General features: G+C 39.0%; 1 protein-coding gene across 6 annotated transcripts in view; it reads left to right on the forward strand.

Moving 5' to 3' along the window:
* The window catches only part of UTRN (utrophin), a 387283-nt gene that overhangs the window by 70443 nt on the left and 297138 nt on the right, over positions 1-19702 (forward strand). For all 6 annotated transcript variants that reach the window (XM_074818672.1, XM_074818673.1, XM_074818671.1 and 3 more), the window contains 11 exons: positions 1885-1977; positions 3399-3476; positions 6827-6919; positions 7787-7959; positions 11429-11544; positions 12621-12784; positions 13358-13561; positions 14693-14874; positions 15557-15707; positions 17170-17289; positions 18050-18151. In XM_074818672.1, coding sequence (XP_074674773.1) covers positions 1885-1977; positions 3399-3476; positions 6827-6919; positions 7787-7959; positions 11429-11544; positions 12621-12784; positions 13358-13561; positions 14693-14874; positions 15557-15707; positions 17170-17289; positions 18050-18151 — 1476 coding nt within the window. The remainder of the gene's footprint in view (positions 1-1884; positions 1978-3398; positions 3477-6826; positions 6920-7786; positions 7960-11428; positions 11545-12620; positions 12785-13357; positions 13562-14692; positions 14875-15556; positions 15708-17169; positions 17290-18049; positions 18152-19702) is intronic.

Here is a 19702-nt window from a genome sequence, read left to right on the forward strand (position 1 = left end):
TAGGTATTTGCTTTCACAGTGAGAGTGTTTGAGTCTTATTGTGCCCAGTGAGACCTCTGTTAGTTCCTTCTGTCTGCTCTTCTGGACATGTGAGCAATTTCCTCATGCCCTTACCAACCTACTTCTAATATCTTCTGTCTGGTGATGCAAACCAAACTTAAACCAAATTTTACTGGCATCTGGGATAATTGCACTGTGGATCATCTCCTCCCACTATACACCATAAACTGTACAAGAGGCTTCTCAGCATCTACTCTTAGTTATTCCTGTTCTTCTGCTCTGGCATGCTTTAAAGGTTTGGTTAAGTTGCTATGCAGCAGTGAAGCATCTGAATCATCTGTGAAAAGTGCATGCTAGGAGGAAAGCCTTGTCCCTTACTGTGCTAGAGAGGGTATAGTTGAGCTCAGGAAGTACCAATATGTAATGGCAGAATGTTATAGAACGCTGGTAGTTAACAAATACTACTATTTGGTATTGGTCTGACAACTACCTAGTTTTCTACACCCTTTACCTAAGTGTGTGTCAATGTGCAAATTTACACGTTTTCAGGCATGACTTCTAAAAGTAGTTGGAGGAAAATCCATTGCAAAACTAATTTTTAATATCAGACACTGGAGCTAACATCTGTGTATTTTAAGAAGTGACCTTAGTTCTATGATCATCCCACCACTGTTTAGCTGGTCGATACTGAGAGTTACATTTAGGTATGTTTCTGTACAGAGATTAAAATATGGCTTGCAGCTATTCAGCTCTGATTTCTTGTGTATCAAATCTAAAATGGACATTTAAGAAAAACCCTTATGGATTTTGAGGAAAAACAGATATTTGCCAGAAAATCAGATTCACTGGGTGGTTTAGTGCTCTTTCTCATTTGTTAGCCAGCACTTACTAGCAGCTGTCAGGACAGGAGGAGGGAAGTGAAGGTAGAGGAGATGTATGTCAGCTGATTCATGTCATGTAAGATGGGCCTTTGACAGCCTTCTTTCTGAAGAGCAATGTTACAAAGCTAAGGTAATAGAAAAAGGCAATACTGGAGTTTTGGATACTTCTTGGAAAGTGTTTTTCTTCTTAAATTGTCACTTCAAAGGGACACTGGAAGCAGTAGCTTAATTGATCTCCTGGCAGCCAGCAAATGAACATTACAAAACAAATACACTTAGTTTCTAGCTGCCCATGTCTTCTCCCCCTGCCCTGTAACACTTCCCCATGTTAACTTTCTTAGGGTCCATGAAAAAATAAGATTGAAAGGGAGCATGGAAAAGGTTAACATGATTCTGCTGTTCTCTACTGCCATTCTTGTACAGTCTTTTCACTCCCAAGGAAAATGAATGTTAGAAATGTATGATGTAGAGTAGCTCCAAGTTTCACATTTTGCTTCCTCTTCCAAGGTAGAGAAAATGATTAATTTGTGTCAATATATGTTATATCTTTTGCTCTACTAGTCAGTGTAGAAGAGCAGCAGCTCCTTACACAGGGCTCAATTCCAAGTCCTTTTTTGTTTTGTCTTTTTTTAAATCTGAGAGAATTTGTCTCAGTAGCTTCTTTCTGAAAAGCCTGTTTTTTCCTCTTTTAGACACAGCCAAACTACTAAAGCCAAGGGTTTTTTGCTGTCTTTGCGTGTTAACGTATCTAGCCCAAAGTGAGCTAGGATGCACTGATTTGGTTTCTCAGTACTAGGCTGCTGATGCATGGAACCATAGAGATGGGGAGGAGAAAACCACTGAAGAAGGGAAGGGTGCTTTCTTGATCACTGTCACAGCCCCCCAGCTTTTATTTACTACATTCAGTACCAAATAAGAATGAATTGAAAGATTATAAAAGTACCTTTTTCAGGGAGATTCTGCTTAAACACTATTTTTATTACTGCTTTTGTTTCTTCTGCAGAGTGGGAAGCCACCAGTTAAGGACATGTTCACAGATCTGAAAGATGGAAGGAAGCTTTTGGACCTTTTGGAGGGTCTGACAGGGAAACCTCTGGTAAGAGAAATGTGTATGAGTTGTATTCTCATTAAAAAAAAACAAAACCAACAAATAAACAAAATACACAAAAAATAAACCGTGACATGTAACTTTTAAAAAATTTTAATTTATTTAAAAGCCTATTTTGCTTGTAGTGTGTACTTGCTCTCTACAGTTCCAGTGAAATTCCCATGAACTCCACTCATGGGATAGAGGATCAGGCTGAAGTTAGCTGTGTAGCACTCTCTTGAGGGTTAACATACTGTTTAGCAAAGCATGAAAAACCAGTGGTGTTATTCACATGGTGTATATTTTTAATAGAGATCTTTTAAAAGTCTTCTGCTGAACGATCTGGCAGCCTTTAGCTGGGTATCTGTGGACTTTTTCAAATAAGCTCATGAAACAACCCTTAAAGAAAAAAGACAATAGCTAGTAGGCAATACAAAAATCTGCATCTCCGTTGAAAAATCCTTTGTGATCTACAGATAGGAAAGGGCTGAAAACTACTCAAGTATTGTTTGGGAAAGTCTGTGTGATTAAAAACTATTCCCCCGCTAACATTGATGCCTCTTCAGAAGGATACATGAGTCATGGTGAAACCTGTGCCGTCACTTGGGATTAAATTCTTGATTGCAGTATTTATAATAAATCTCCAAATTCATTTATTGACCTTATAGGGAACCTTCAACCATTTAAAATTTCACCTTGCAAGCTTGCCTTGGTTTTTTTAAACAGATGCATTTCACTAGTACTTCTAAAGATTTGTGGTCTGATTTGAAGTATACTGAAGACAATAGGATTTTTTTCGTTTCTAATTCTGTTGATTATCGTGTTTGAAGTTCAGCTCCATGGTCTTTCAGTACGACTGTGTTCTGCCACAAGAATTAAACTGCAGTCATTAAAAGCAAATGGAGTGGCAGGTATTGTCAAGAGTTGCAGTGGTTCACTTCCCCCTGATATTAAAAGGAAGGGAAAGTCAGGAAGCATAACTTCTTCCCAGTATGCAAAGATATAGCAATTTTTCTGTGCCAGAAAAACAAATTGCTGCTTGTTCCCTCTTGGGAGCCAAAAAATTTCAAGAACTCTGGCAAACGTTCAAAACCTTCAGATTTTCCCCGGGAACTCCCACTTTGCTGTTGTATTGCCAGTTTATAATTCTGCAGATGCTGGGAATAAAAATTCTGGATTTACCGAAGATGAACTGAAATGTGTTTTGAATGCAAGGCTTGTCCTGTGGCTTGAATTGAGGAATAATGTTCTGACCAGTTTTCATTTGAAATTGTAGTGGATGATCTTGTTTCGTTTTTGTTCCTACTTAAAAAAACCCCACCCAAAACCTGGAGAAAATTAAGACAAATTTTCTGTTTGCTCTATCATTTATTTTGTTTGGTCTGTCAAGTTAATTCTGATGTGAACAGATTGTAACTTTTTATTTTCAGCCTAAAGAACGAGGTTCCACACGAGTACATGCCTTAAATAATGTCAACAGAGTACTGCAAGTCTTGCATCAGAACAACGTGAGCATGTTTTTCCACAACTTTTTGATAGATTCTTTAATTTATTCCTGTGTGTAAATAAGTTCAAAATGCAGATAATAAAGATTTTTGGTACCTAAGATGAGAATTCAGCAAGATGGGTAAACTGTTCTCAGTTTTCCTTATCTGATCTAGAATTTCAGTGTCTGGCAATTTTGTGAAATCTTAAAATGCTAACTTAATGGTGTTAACTAAACTGTGTTTTGTTGAAATGTGTTCAGCTCCTAAAACAACAGTGACTTGAAGCTCTGCTGTGCATAGCTCATGAACCTGGCAGGAGAAAAACCTAATTTCCAGTGATGATGCATAACTTGTGCAAAAATCTTTAAGGGTATGACAGGTTTTGTGTATCTTTTTTTGTGTCCTGCTCTCAAAATCCAGGAGGATGTTACCATCGGCATCTGTTGGCTCTGTACTGAGTGTCCGGTACTGAGTGTTTCTAATTTGGATCTTTGGTAAACTGATTAGAAGAACAAACCAACCCCAATCCTTTTTTAAGAAAAATAAGAATAATTAGTTCATTTTGATAAAAGTGATTTTATTTTCCCCTGAAAAACAATTCCTGATAAGCGTATTCTCTATAGTTAAATTCCTATTTGCGAATGTCAGGGCACTAAAGTAACTTAATAAGAACATTCTGGCAATAAAGTATATCTGATGCAAAAAGATACTGACCTATTTATGTAAACTGCTGATGGAAGAGTGATACAAACATGCTGTGTAATACTGCAGTTTCCCCTCTGTGTTGGTGGACTAGTGTCATATTTCTAGGAAGTAGCCAAAATTTGGTGGTGGGTTGTTTGCTGTTTTTTATTTTGAGGTACTGTAAATATTGATTAACTTTTTCTAAGTAATCAGTCTTTCCAGCTTGAAATTAGTTTATGAAGATAATAAACAAAATAATACTGAATTACATTAATTAATTCTTCCTTATGCTGGCATGATCAGAGTTTGTAGAAGTGGTGTTATCTGAAGGTTGTTAAGGTCATGTATATGATTTATACACGCTACCTCATTAGAAAGCGTGTGTGTGTTAAGATGGAAGGGAAAACGCATCCACTGAGAAGCAGTTGTGGTCTGTTGTCTGAGAGTTTGTGGGCAATAAAATATTCATAACGTGAAATAACTTATAAAAGTGTTTAAATGTATTGCAAGGATCAGACAAACCTAGGGTGTAGATGTTCAAATGATTCTGTGAACCTCATCCATCTAATGGGCAGAATGGTTCTAAGTAATGAATTTCAACCTTTTTGATTTGTGAACCAAGTTTTTAAAAATAATAATTAAAAAAAAATCCACTGGAGATCATTCCATATAGCTAATAACAGTCTACTGTCAGCTTTCTTTTATTGGTTTTCTTCCCAGTAGTCCACTCACCATCCTAGTGGACTGCTGACTGCATCCTGCAAAGCATTGTTTTAGTTCAGAATCATTAAAATACAAAAATGGACATGTGGAGTATTTTTCTCTTATGTATGGTGTAGATAGCAAGAGGAATGCATTATTATTATTACTACTATTGATGTGTGATTAAAAAAAAGTGAAGCTTTTTTGTTACCCATTCTCAGGAGTGTTTTTCTTCTATTACAGGTGAAAAAAGCTCTTGCAATGTAATTGTTTTATTTTTGTGTCCTTGATCTTTAGTCTTGCTTTCTGGTCCTTGTGTTCTAGAATGCTTTCCAGTACCTTGTTTAATGATCCACACTGGTGATTCTTTTGGCCTGTTTCTGTCTAATTTACAGTTATCTTAAAATATATGCCTGGTATTTGCAAAGAATATTGCTGTAAAATTCTGCAGCTGCTGTAAATATTGGGAGAGGACAATCCACAAGCCTCCTTAGTACTTGGAAGTGCAATTTGTGGTTCCATGTTAATCTTGCAATACAGTTTTGATTTGTTTCTCCTAACCAAGAGACCTATGGGGAACTGTGAATTTTCAAGATGATACCTGAAAGCAGTGAGGTTATAAGTACATTTTTCAGAATTTGAACCTATTAGTGATTGTGTGATATGAGGAAAAATATTCATGGAACACCATATATTCTTATATATCAGCAATATCCTCTAAAACAAAATGAAACTTTGTTCTTGTTTATTCGGTCAATGTGGGCTGTGTCCACTGAGAGCCAGAGCATGGGCTTGGTTACTGTCCTGTCATTGTCCATATTGCTTAATTGCTAGCCAGCTCCTTGGTGCAGGTGGTGTCTCTATGACCAGTTCTGATCCCAAGCAATGCCTACATATAGTTCTTAGTGTAAGCTGGGAGGTGTTTCTGGTAGGCACTGAGGATAACACTGTTTTGGAGCAGGGATGAGAGGGAGAAAAACTCTTCCCCATCAAGGTGAAATGCACTGTGCCACTCGCCCCTGGGCTGGAGGATGCTCCTGGCTCAGGTTGTTTACAAGAATGAAGCCCCACCATCTGCCCTGTGTGGGAGTACATTGCAGCATTTGCTATATCTGTACATACACCCAGGGAGGTATCTGCCTCATCTGCCATAGGCAGCTCTTCCTAGCCCAATTTCCATAGGTATGGTGGTGACTAATACAGTGTGCTGCCACTGCTTCCCTCCAAAAGGTGGTTCAGAGTTAGTGTCATTTTCTCTGCGTTGACTGAGTGGAGGCTTGATGCCCCAGTTCAGTTCAGACTCTAAAGCAGCACTGAGCAAGTATCTGGTAGTGTGCTCTAAGCTTTGCAGCTTCTGAGGGCTGAACACTTGGTGCAGGAGTGGGTAGCCTCTCCTGCCCGCTTGCTTACTAAAGTAATCTCCTTGATTCTGTCTGTGTTTTTATCTCTTTAATGATCTCAATTAGACCATTGCTGAGTCTTTGTGGGGTTCTATGCATATAGGAAACTTTAAAATTTTCTTTTTCCCTTGAACTTTTGGTTTCCTTGTATAAACTTGTCCCATTTAGATGCTAGTTCATGCAAAGGACAAACCTATTCTTGATTATGGGGTTTTCATGGTTCTGTAATAGCTGAGTGTGTCTAAGAGCAGGACTGCTTCAGTTTTTTTTTCTTTAACATTGGATCCTTCATATTGGCATTTCTATTGGTCAGTTTTAACTGCTGTTATGTATCAGTATATTAGAGGAGAGGATGAAACTCTTCCAGTGGAGTATCTTCTTTGGTGCCATCTTTTGTCATGTTGTTTAAGCACTTGTTATCACAAATTCAGATGGTACTTTGTCATCTTGGGTTCTCTCTCTCTAACTACTTTTTAATTTAGAGCACTTGATAATATGTGGCTCGACAGCCAGGAATATGGGGTGGGGTTGTGACTTGAAGCTGTAATAACAGCACTTAATATAGCATTGATCCAACCTCTCTAGGTGGAGTTGGTGAATATTGGAGGAACTGACATTGTTGATGGAAATCACAAGCTGACGCTGGGTCTGCTGTGGAGTATTATCTTGCACTGGCAGGTGAGAGGCTGCTGCAAAATCTCTTTGTTTTAAGGAAATGTGTGCACTGATCTACTGGGATTCTCACAAACCTTCCTGGGGTTTTGGTGGCGGAAAATACTGCTTCTATTTTGAGATGGTAAATAAAGGCAGGCCAGTGTTTGGTTTCTGATATCTGTCTATTGGCTGCCTCCCCAACACGTGTGCTCTGTTGTACTCAGCCTCTCAGTTTAGTTCCTGCTGGTGTTAATTGCAGAGAGGCTTTTCAGGCAGAAGCATTGTATTGATATTTCTTTCTCAAGGCTTTTATGCATTTCAGTTAGCAGGTAGTTTTTTTACTATCTAGGTGGCTGTGTTGGGCTTGCATCTTATATACTGCTCTGCAGGTTTGTTTCTTATTCTCGTACATTGAATTGATCCCGGTTTATCCAGGTACCTGGGAATTCACTTGGAGGCACTTTGGCAGATGCTTATGCATAGTACTCAAATAGCAAACTACTATTGTTGTCTGAGCAGATTCTGTTGTCTTGCAGAAAACCTGTGCAAGATGTATTTTTTGGGTTTGCTTACTGGTGGAACTGCAGCATGAGGCAGTGAGAAATATTATATCCCACGCTTAGTGTAGGCAGCACTGAGGAGAGGGGGAGGATCATAATGTAAGAGTAATGTGTCATTATTATATGAAGCATTACTGGGTCATGTAATCAGTAGAGTGCAAAGATGGCCTGAAGACTCCTATTCCGAAGTTTCATGTGAGGAGTTAGTTTGATTCATAACTTTTCATGGGAAAGACACTTTCCTGATTTGTGAAATAGCTTGGTTCAAAGGTTTTGTAAGCAGGAAAAGTGGAGAATATGTCTGTAAGGGGTAGTTGCTGCTGTCTTGCAGGTAAAGGATGTCATGAAGAACATCATGTCGGATTTGCAGCAGACCAACAGTGAGAAGATCCTGCTGAGCTGGGTTCGTCAGTCTACACGACCTTACAGTCAAGTCAATGTTCTGAACTTCACCACAAGCTGGGCAGATGGACTCGCCTTTAATGCTATCATCCACAGACACAAGTAAGTAGCAAACAGCTTATCTTAGACCTAGTGAAGTAAGCAGCTTTTCTCCCATGTCTTCATGCTTGAGCAGCTTCTAGCTTGTTTTGGTGATTCATTGTTGGATTTTTTTTGTTGTTTTTGTGGTAACAATAACAGTGGAGGGGGGTATTGCCAGGGCCTTGCAAACGGTGGAGCCGAGACAGCAGTGTAACTCTTAGTTCCTGCACATGCATGCATACTTGCTAATTGAAGTAGATTTACATCCTACTTAATATGTATTATACAGCAAACATGCTGAACAGGTCTCTGCAGGGGGAGTTGACCACCTCCTTCCCCTGTATTTCCTTCCTCCTGCCCTCCCTCCTCTGCAAAAGGAAACTTACCTTCAGTCAGAGTTTGCCATATCTTTTTAATAGGAAGATACAGAAGCTTCAAAATGAAGGAATAAGACAGACTCTGTAGCTTTTCTTAGTTTTTGAATGTGTGTTGTTTGAAAGACAATGTATGCAGTTCTTTCAGGAGAACTGTTGAGCAGAAGAATCAAAGGGTAATAGGATACTTCAGATATCTGTAGAGAATTCATTAGTTTGCTCATTATACTTTATAAGGAACAGTGTTAAAGCTTCTTTGCACAGATCTTTTGTGTTCTTTCTGATTTTTGGAGAACTCTTTGTTAGTTTAAAGAAATCATCATTACAGACTACTATGAAACTTGCATACCTTTTTTTACTTTATTAAAAATTTTTCTTTGAGTTCTACTTCTGGGAAATCCATTCTAAACCAGCATACCTTAAATGAAGTCAGCTCATTGCTTTGCAAGGGCTGACTGTTCTTAACCATAAATAACTGTTTTAACATGGTAATGGTATGATAATTTCTAGAACTTAACCAGACTTCCTGGCCACCAGGTATCTGGCACAGCAAATGCTTTACAAACACCCAGAATATTTGTACCCAGCAGATACGATATGTTCGCAAAAGCATATATTCACTTTGAGCCTGCTGTTCTCTGTTCTAAAGTGCCTGTTTGGCCTGTGCTGACTGAAGTGACAGGCTCTGTCACAGGCTCACTGGATTCTGGACAGGTCTGCCCTGACACACCTATGTGCTGTGTAGACCAGAGTTGGCTTGTGTTCAGCCTGCATGGATGCGTGGGGAGTGCCTGCTGCACCACATGGAGGGCTCCTGAAAGTTTGGAAGGACTGTTCTGCAAAGGCAGAGCAATACTAGCAAAGGTCTCTCTGGAGGTTGTCAGAAATATTATGAAGTCCCTTCTCAGGATGGTGTGAGCTGTACTAGTGGTCTTCATATGGGCATAATTGCCTGTAGTGGTGTAGCTCTGCTGCTAAATGTGTGAAGCTTTGTGATGGAGAGAGTGCAGCTTTAGACACAAGTGAGATCTAGGTGACCTGAGAGAAGCAGGAGAAGTAGTAAAATTGGATTCAGGTTTGTTGTCCTTATGCATTGTGAGTATGTGCTTGGGCTTTGCGGGATCTGAAGTCTGTGAGCTCTACCCTTTTCAGAACAATGTTAAGTAGCAAAAGCCCCTGCTGAAAACTTTAACTGGGTAACTGTGCTTTCCTCTGGCTTCCTAAAATTTCTCTGTTACCTAGCTCTGCTGATCTCTGAGCCTTTTATTCCCTTTTCCTGAGAACCTCACAGCTGCCAGCATGTCAGAATTCAGCTTTGCTGTCCCTGGGCATCTGTTCTTTAGCCAGGGATGCACAGTTTTTCCCAGATGTCTGAGAAGCCTTGAGCTGGGTTTAAATTCAGGTTGGTTTTGAAAGAGAAGCTTTAAAAGGCACTTGCAAGGAACAAAGGGATTGGGGCAGGTTGCAGAAGTAGTAGGACAACAAAGCTATTTAGCTTACCCAAACAGTACTGCTTCCCTGCCTAAGGGGCATTTCAATATTGCTTTTTAAATTTCTCTTAATATGACACTTAATATAGGAGAGCTTTTGTGGATCCCATTAAGAGGTTTATTAGCTTGCTTTACTCTTTGTGTATCTATCAACAATTGTTATCAGTGCTGCCTCTTGGCTATAATATCTAGTAACTTTGTAATACTTGCAGTACTTAATAAAATTACATGAGGTAATAGGATATTTAACATTTTACTGTGCTGGTCTCATTCATTTCCTACTATTAGCTTATGAAATGAATTCTGCTCTTTGGTAGAATTTTCTTGCTCATAGGTAAATACCTAGATTGCATTTTATTAAAATTTGTGTTACTATGGCAGTGTGCAGGTTGTGCATATACAATATACTTATTGTGTTGTTTTTTTCAAAGTGAGGGTCTGTGCTAAAGCTTTGTGTGAATCTGCGTGGTTGCCCTTGTTGCTTTTTGTGTGGAGGTACAATATTCCACTAGCTTCTGTCAGGATCTTTGCATATCTCTGTTCCCCGCTCACCCCACCTTCCTCTGGCTTTTTGCTTCTCGTAGCTTGCTGGCTTACGGCCTTCCTGTTTCACAATGTGTGTGACTTGACAGACGTTAAAAGGATACTCTCAGGTCAATTTACAACTGAATTAAGTATTAAAAGAGTTAAAGGCAAGCCCATCTCTTCCTCCCCAAGTTCTATAAAGCACAGTGTCAGTAGCAGTGTTTTAATGAGAAGCCACTATTACAGGGAAATGGAAAGTGTTTTAATGGCTCTGTGGTCCTACAGCTGTGCTGCTGCAGCACGAGGCTCATCATGCCCTGTCAGTGCAGGTACCGCTAGGAGGGGGCCCTGTTTGTCAACCCCTCCTTCCTGCTTTGTGCTCTGCTCTTTCCCCTTGAGACCTGCCGGTGTGTTTTGGGTGCACAGCTGGACTGGAGATTTGGTTTAGTTAACGCAGATGTGAGATGAAGGCTGCTGGCACTGTAAATTCATCAGCTCCTTGGTCTGATTTGCACTGTGACTCTCCAGAACACTTGTTATGGGGTGGGTGTTTTTTGTAGGGTGTTGTTTTTTTAATGGAGGAAAAAGGTCATGGGACAGGGTGAACAAGTAGGGGTGGAGACTGCTGCTGCTTCTGGCTGTGGTGGTCTAGGGTGGTCACTGAGCCATATCACAAATTTGGAATGAGGTTCTTCAGGAACAGAGTGACTCTTGATTACCCAGCAGAGCCTGATGCAGAAAGCATGTAGTAACAGTAATGCTGTGAAAGAAACAGTTGAAGAAAACTGGTTCGGGACTAAATTTTAAACAGAGTTTATTTGCTTGTTAGTAGTATTTAATCTCCTGTTGCAGTCAATGAGTGTATGTATGGAATGGAAGGTGGATGTTGCTGTGGACATGCTGTCAGTTAATTGATTTGTGACTGCCAGATTCTTACTAATAAAAAGAAGGCATGTAATTGTATTTATGCATTTGTGCACTTACGCTTATGTTTTGTATGTGTATGTTTATATTACTTAGGTAGCTACCTTCATATCTGTAACTTCATATTCTGCACAGTATGGAATTGTTTTCTTTTTCCTGTTTTGTCTTTACTTTTAGACCTGAGTTTTTCAGCTGGGATAAGGTTATAAAGATGTCCCCAGTTGAGAGACTGGAACATGCTTTCAGCATAGCCAAGAACCACTTGGGAATCGAGAAACTGTTGGATCCTGAAGGTGGGATATAGTTATTTTACTTGACTAGAAGCTTTTTTGAGCTCTCTTGAAAGAAATTTCTTCTATTGACTCTTACAATAAATACAAATTCCAGCAGTTTAGTGCAGTGATATTTTGTTTCAAGCCCTTAAATTTGGATTTAAAAGAATGTAATTTGTGGGGTTAAGGTTATGTCTGTGCATACCTATGCTTTAGCTTCTTGAATGTTAAGGTTCAGATTGACTTACCATTCAGAGACAGTACACAGAAGATGAAGTTGGTGCCCTGACTTTGTTTTACTTTTAAGTAGGAGTTCTACCATAAGGGTCTGTGCTTTTCAGATGAAGTAGAGCTTTAAGTAGAATGGGATGGCTTAAGAGCTCATGATCTTTTGTTCTTTATATATATGCACTGAGTAGCAGTAGCTGCCAGTGCTGTATTTACTATGTAGGAATGCTTACCAGGAAACTTCTTTGGCTCCTTTTTAAAATCCTGATCTGTTGATCTGCTTTGAAGTGAACCTCCAGAGATTCATTCTGCAAGACAAGGTCTCGAACTTTGTAGATTCAAGCTCCACATTCTTTAACAAAAAAAAAGTTAACTGAATGGGTAGCACTCAAACTAAGAGATAAGTGAACCTGAGTTGCTGAAACTCTCTTCCATATGAAAAGCAAGAAAATGAACTGACCAGTGCTGGGAGTGGGGGTAAAGCCTAAGCGGAGATGTTTATGCGGGATACTGTTTCCGAACTGTATTTCTGCTTGGGAGATGCTCCAGAATAATTTTCCCCAAACGGTTTTTATTCCTTAGTAACTTCAGGTTTGGGCTCTTACTTCAAAAAGATCATGTCTTTTAATGTGAATTCACTTCCAAATGTGGAAAACTTATTTTTTTAATTTTTTTTTTCTCCTTCATACTACTTACAACATATGTCAAACCTGGCCTTAAAGCTTACTAAAGCTAACTTAAAGCTTACTAAAGGCTAACGGAAGAAACTGTGTTTTATATTATATAAAGTTTTATCTGTATTCTAAGTAATGATTTAGAAAAGCAGCTTCTTCATTTATTTTTCCCCATCTTTCATCTTTTTGATGCAGATGTTGCTGTACAGCTTCCAGACAAAAAGTCTATTATCATGTATTTGACCTCTTTGTTCGAGGTCCTTCCTAAGCAAGTCACCATGGAAGACATCCGGGAGGTGGAGACCCTTCCAAGGAGATACAAGCAGGAATGTGAGGATGGAGAGCTCAACATGCAGCAGGTGTGTTTGTCATCAGTCAGTCAGGCTTTTCTTGAGTTCTAATTTTAGCTGATCTTCAGGCTTGTCAGTTATCTCTGGAACATACCTTCTATCTTGAGCGACGCAACTGGGAAAATGAAAAAGCATAGCATCTTCTTTGTGACTGACTTGACTTGTTCTGTCTTACTTTTTCTTCTTTTCTGATTCATGTAGAAAATCCTGTATGTTGAGGTATAAAGTTCCATCTGTGTTATACTACTTCTTCATTTGTCTTGGCAAGCTGGAGAGAGTAGCCCAAAATCCTTAACTGAATTTGCTGCAGGACTTCTGGTGGTGGTGGTAGTGACGAGTTTTTGTTTGGGTGTGATATCCACTGTTAAATGAGCAAAAGTTATTTTTTCTATCCAGGTTCTTTATTTTGAAATGAAAGCTCATGAGTGGTGACTGTGGCCCTTCTCATTAAAATGCACTCAATGATTACTTTTAACGTTTTATGAAGGATTAAAAAGGACCTTAGTTGTTCTATTTTTAGTATCATTTGGGAAGGCATCTCCTGTGCACTTCTAAGACATCACTTTTCTCTTGGCTGCCTAGGCTGTAGCACTTGAAGAGGAACAGGGCAGTTCTAGAGCAGAGACTCCCAGCACGGTGACAGAGGTGGATATGGACTTGGATAGCTACCAAGTTGCTCTGGAAGAAGTTCTTACGTGGTTGCTGTCAGCCGAGGATGCATTTCGGGAACAGGAGGAAATATCTGCTGATGTTGAAGAAGTCAAAGAACAATTTTCCACCCATGAAGTAAGCTTCTCTTGAGAACTTGTATGTTGGGTCTTGGGTGTGTTTTTGTGTGTGTGTGCAAGCTGCAGAGCTGCTATTTCCTAGTCCTTATACAAAACCTGCCATTCTGTTTCTTTTGTCTTTCTTTTCCTAAATTAAAAGCACCTCTAACTGAATGTGGTGGTGTGTGTTTGTTTTTTTTATTGACAAATAATAGCTTCTTGAAGATGAAATAGATCTTTTTAGGCGAACTTGCAGTGGAACATGCTTTGAAACTGTAAATTTTGTTTTTTATCAGCTTTCAGTGGCTGCCTCACTGGTGTCTATAATACAAAGACAGTCTGATCCAGGCTGATTTGTGCTTCTCTGTGGCCAGCTACTAAAAAGCCTGGTCAGCCTTATGTCACTTGCTGTTAAGTGAGGGCAATGCTGAAATTGATAATCATGTCAATTTAATTCAGTGGCCTCTGTCATGATTAGCATAGTTTATTTTGGAAACATGTGTTGTTGCTTGAAAGTTATTGTTGTTTGCAGATTATTTTGTTTTGGATCTGTTCCAAATCTGAACTAATGTCATAATGTTGCTAAAAGTTTCAAGTGTCATGTTAGATGTTTTGGTTTTCTCTTGTGGCAGCTTACTGTATACAGCTGAATTTAAAATCTGAATGCTGATCAGTATGAAGAGTATTTTTTTTTCCCTTGTGCTACATTTTTAAAGCCATGAACCAAAGGAAGAGGTGTTCTGGATTTATAATAAACATGTAAATTTTTAATGTTATTAACCGGTAGGGTTCTCCTTCCTTTCCTACGAAATGTTTCAAATCTTGTTTTATGTTCTGTTTGCAATGGGTAAGCTTATTTTATTTTCTTGGGGCATTTGTTCAAAGACTGTCTTCTTACAAACGGCTTCCTCTGAGGTGGTCAGCTTTTTTCCTCAATTAGCTCTGTTTTACTGGCTCCAGAATTTTCGTAGCTCATGGAGAATCTTCTGTCGTAGAGAGGAACAAGTCTGCCATGCTTGTGTGTTTGATGGTGGCAGATCATTCTGCAGTACTGTTTCACACATGACAATTTATTAGGACACTTACAAATTAATAAACTCCTGTAGGAGCTCACAGATCATGGTGACACACCTGGTTGTACTATTTCCAGGGTTTTATGATGGAACTGACTGCACACCAAAGCAGTGTGGGCAGTGTTCTGCAGGCTGGAAACCAACTGGTGGCCCAGGGAAACCTGTCGCCTGAAGAGGAGTTCGAGATCCAGGAGCAAATGCTGCTGCTGAATTCTCGCTGGGAGGAGCTCAGGGTGGAGAGCATGGACAGGCAGTCCCGGTGAGTCATGCCGCACAACCTCTCCTAGAGCTGCAGGACCCACCTCTGGTGCTTACTGCGTCTTGATTTGCATCCATTTGTAAGGTTTTTTCAGAATTAACTCTTCAGTTTGTGACATGAAATCCACCTTCTTCATACTTTAGAAGGTGAAACAAAGTAAATGAATATAACTGAGTGGTTTTATTCTCATATAGAAGTGTTTTGTGACTTGTTATGTAAATGTGCCAGACTAAATATGTAGTACCTACACGCAGTAGTTACATAAATGTGGTTTTAATATTGTTTCAGTAGTTTAAGTTCCTCAATAAAGCATACAGTAGACATGGTTAGCTATGTGTGTTTACACAATTAAAAAGCACTTAGAAGAATTTTTTCCAGCCTGTGGGTTATCAGGTTGAGCTGTGCATCGAGAGAAACTGCATTTTGTTGCAACTCTCAGCAGAGGCTCTATTAGCAGCAAATCCTTTTTGCAAGAAACAATCCCTGATACAAATTGCATAATTCACTAACTTTTTTTTTATTGAGAAAGAAACAAGGATACTTAGCTGTGTTCCTTAGCTTAATGGTGAAAACTGCTCACTGGTTTATGAATGGCCTTGCTTCTTTCCTATAGGAACTAGAACTTAGTCTCTTTCACTGGGAAAACTGTTTCTGAAATAACTGCCTGTGGTTCTTCTTGCAGCCTGCATGACATGCTGATGGAGCTCCAGAAGCAGCAGTTGCAGCAGCTGTCCGACTGGCTGACGGTTACAGAAGAACGCATTCAGAAGATGGAATCTCAGCTCTTACCAGATGATTTGGAGTCCCTTCAAAAACAGCTGGAAGAACATAAAGTAAAACTTTTTCTCTGTTATGTAATACATATGTGAGAAGTATTTGAAAGATGTGTTCATTGGTAGGTTCCTTGGCTGAGAAACTTGGTTGTGTGAGAAGTCATGTATGGCTGTACACTGGGGGGCTGCATTTGATAATTGGAAAAGGATGATGATGGGGTAGAAAGGAATTGGAAGTTTCGGGAAATGCTTTCTTAACTGAACACTTGAGCACTGATGACTATAGCAGAAACTGTTATAACTTCATGCAGGAAGCAAAACCTATAGGGGCAATTGTATTACCCTTACTTTGTGCAGGAAATGAGGCCTCTCCAGGTAAATTGTTGGTGTGAGGGACAGTATGAAACGTACTGTGGACAAACTTGCCTTTAATATCTGGCAGGCATTGCTAAAGCATGCTTGAGACTTGCAGATTAAAATGACGCAGGAGTTAAAACTATCAGGAAGGGCCTCCCAAGTCACTGATTCCAGTCCTTGCTTTTACAGGAATCACATCCTAAGGGAGTGCATAGACACTACTCTGATGTGCACAACATTCTGGAAATTATTTGTCCCTCAATTAAGTTTCTGGATGGGAGTCCAGCCTTTCGAGCCTGCAGTGTTTTTTTGGAGAAAGATGGTCTTTCAGTACTTGTCATGGTTGCAGCTTTGGTTTTTGTAGTCAGTGCTGAGGTTTGACCCTCTTTCCAGCATGGGACATACCTCACAGGGCAAGAACTGCAGAGTATTTTTAGTCTGTGTAACTTCCTGTCCCACACTTGCATTCTTTCCTCTGTCTTCGAAGTCTGGGGAGTTTTAGGTGTGTTGTTCATGGAGTAGCTTATGACATTCTGGGATGAAGAGTGGTATTTTCAGTACTGTAAAGGTGTATTGATCTTGCAAAGTTATTTTGGACGTAGGCTTTAACCATGGTATCTGTTCTTCTAGAAGTTGTATGAATAGTTAAATCTACAGATTATATCAAACTAATTGGAACTCTGTGCTTTCTGCAGTTTTCAACTATTGTCTCTGAACATCATAATTGGTTAAAGCACTGTTGATTTATGAGAATTATATTGTCCACTATTAAAAGTCGAACATTCTTTGGGATTTTTTTCTCTGTTTGGCATGCTCTATGATGCTTGCTTATTAACAATAATAGCTTTTTAGAGAAACACTTAAGCTCTCTTACCTACTACAGGAGACATACAGAAAGTCAGTGCAGTTGTCATATGATTCTCGTAGTCAAGTATGGTGCATACAGCTTAAAGCACTTCCATGTTTTTAACAGAATGGGTTTGGGTTTATTTCTGGCAGTCTTGCTTACATTTATTTAAACTGTGCAGTGATTCCAAGTGGTAAAATCTATGTTTAACTGTTGAACCCAAAGTACTTTGCCGCAGCAGTTGTGTTAATCACTGTGGCCAAAATAGTAGATTAGCAAATATATTCAAAATTGATAACTTCTGATTTGTTGTCCTAGAGCCTGCAGAATGACCTAGAGACAGAACAGGTGAAGGTAAACTCCCTAACGCACATGGTCGTCATTGTTGATGAAAGCAGTGGGGAAAGTGCAACAGCTATTCTGGAGGAACAATTGCAGGTAAAATGTTAGAGTCCTCTTTTAACTGTAGCAGGCGCTTAAAACCTGTGCATATATAATTCTTGATCAACATTTTTGTGTTTAAAGACTGTTTATCCTAGAAAGTAATTCAAAGTAATATTTTTAAAAGTAATATTAATGTAAAGAATTATTAAATTTCCTAAGGGTAAAACCTGCAAAAATGCTTTGACTTGCAAGCTCGATTCTTGACGAGTCAAGCTGTTCACATTCCCAGTGACTTAGGCACTTTTGTAGTGTATCCTTTCAGCAGTGTCATTAAAATGGGAAGATGCAGAGTACAACTCTTATTTCACATACAGAATTTTCTTTAGGAAGTTAAAATCTGATGACAATAATATTTAAAGACATGAAAAAATAAATAAAACCCCCCAAATTTATCTAGGGAATATAGTGTGAAATATTTTCCTGTTTTTGTCAGAATTTAGACTGTAACCTGAAGTATAGGGAGTGTGAAACATAATTTTGTTGAAGCAGAATTCATGCTACTTTGTTCACTCCTTTTGAAGTCAATCAAATAGCTCACTGACTTCAGCAAGAGCTGAGATAAGGTCACAGGTGAACGCTCTTGAAAGTTTTAACCTCTATCTTTGTGCAATACAGCAATGGTGATCACTGGCAAGAAGGTAGCTATAATGTAGAAAGAGGTTGCTGTGAAGTAGAAATTATGCTTTTGAGTATTTGATTTTTGAGCTTCCTTGTGAGGCTTGTGAATGTCCATGAATGTTTTCTGCTTTTGTAGAGGCTTGGCGAGCGGTGGACAGCAGTTTGTCGTTGGACTGAGGAACGACGGGTCAAGCTGCAAGAAATTCAACTTTTATGGCAGGAGCTACTGGAAGAGCAGGTTAGTAGCTCTTCAGTTACCCAGAGTGACAGGTTGATTTGTGGAGGGGGGAAAAAACAACCAAACAAAAAAGCCCCAAACCCCTTAGTAAAGTTTAATAGCTCTCAGAAAAAAGCCTTGAAAAACTAGATTTTGTGTTGTTGTTTGGGTTCCCAGTGTTTCTTGAGGAGTAGAGTAGCTGTGCAGCACAAGAGAAATATTTGCCAAAGTTTAAGAAAGCAAGCTTATAACCCCTTATAAAATAATTTCCAAGGTAGCTTGCAAAATGGCCAAGAAGTGGGAATATCCATGACAGCAAAATGACAATGAATCATTAAGTATCTGGTGGTTTGGTAAATACAGAATTTTCCTAATTAAGGTATATGTGCTTCCTGCATGGATACATGTATACAATTGTGCAATCCACTAATCAATAGATACTGTTTTCAAAATCAGTAACGTAAAACATTTGGTTAATATAGTGAAGCATGCAGCTCTCATTTTGCTGAGTTTAGGCAAACAGTTGAATTGTGAAGATAGCACTGAGTTTTTTCTTGCTTTGATACTGTACATTTTACATATATATTAAATATACAGCTCAAACACAAATTAACTGCTGGCATAAAAAATATGGTAACGCCACTACATGTGGTAGGTTTTCATGCCTAGTGCTAGAACTTGTGTGTCGGCTTAAAGTATTTGATGACTTTTCCTTTGAAAGTTTACTTAATTGTTTTGTTTTCTTAAATGATGGTATTTATCACTAAGCTGTTGTCTAAACTGCAGTACACACAGCTTGTTTAGACATTTGAAAGTACAGTGCTGATATAGTTGTTGCTATCAGTTACAGCCTGGTTTCTTTGACAGGGATGTTTTGTCTGGATTTTTGGGGATTGCATACATGGTTCTCTGTGACCCCTCCTGTATCTATTTGCAGTATATTGATAAGCTCAATTTGCAGCTTCTGTGACCTTGTTAATATGGAGCCAAGGTTCAGATTCTGGTTTACCCAATGCTAAGTATCTATTCTATATACATATATTTTAAAATACTGCATTGGCATATGTGTCTGTACATACAGAAAATTGTGTGCTAACATTTTCTGGCAACTCTTGGGCAAGATAAGTCTCTGAGTTGAGAAGTAAGGATTCCTCAAAAATCCTCCCTCTGTATGTCAAGGCATAGACTTAGTGCTCTCAGTTTTGATGACCCTATGTGAACATGAACTCTTCCACCCTTGTATTTGTCTGGGGAAAAGTGACCACTCATTGACTATTACAGTACTGCTAAGAGTGTCATCTTTTGTTGGAGCTGCTTTGCATTCAGCTTTTTTGAATTTGTATGTAATTATGTTGCTTTGTAAAAGTGAAAAAATTGGTGTTTAATGTCAGATAGCAAGTGATGAAGAAGAAGTTTCATTTTAGGTGGTTTAGATCAGCTTATGTTTGCATTCATTGTTCAACTCTGAACAATGCTTTTATTACTAACAGGTTTGAATTACAGTTCTCTGTCTTCAAGAATTATCAAGTGACCTACAAAAATGTACAGTTTGAAACTAATTAAAAACTTTCA

The sequence above is a fragment of the Strix aluco genome, chromosome 3 (assembly GCF_031877795.1).
Source record: "Strix aluco isolate bStrAlu1 chromosome 3, bStrAlu1.hap1, whole genome shotgun sequence".
Lineage (NCBI taxonomy): Eukaryota > Metazoa > Chordata > Aves > Strigiformes > Strigidae > Strix > Strix aluco.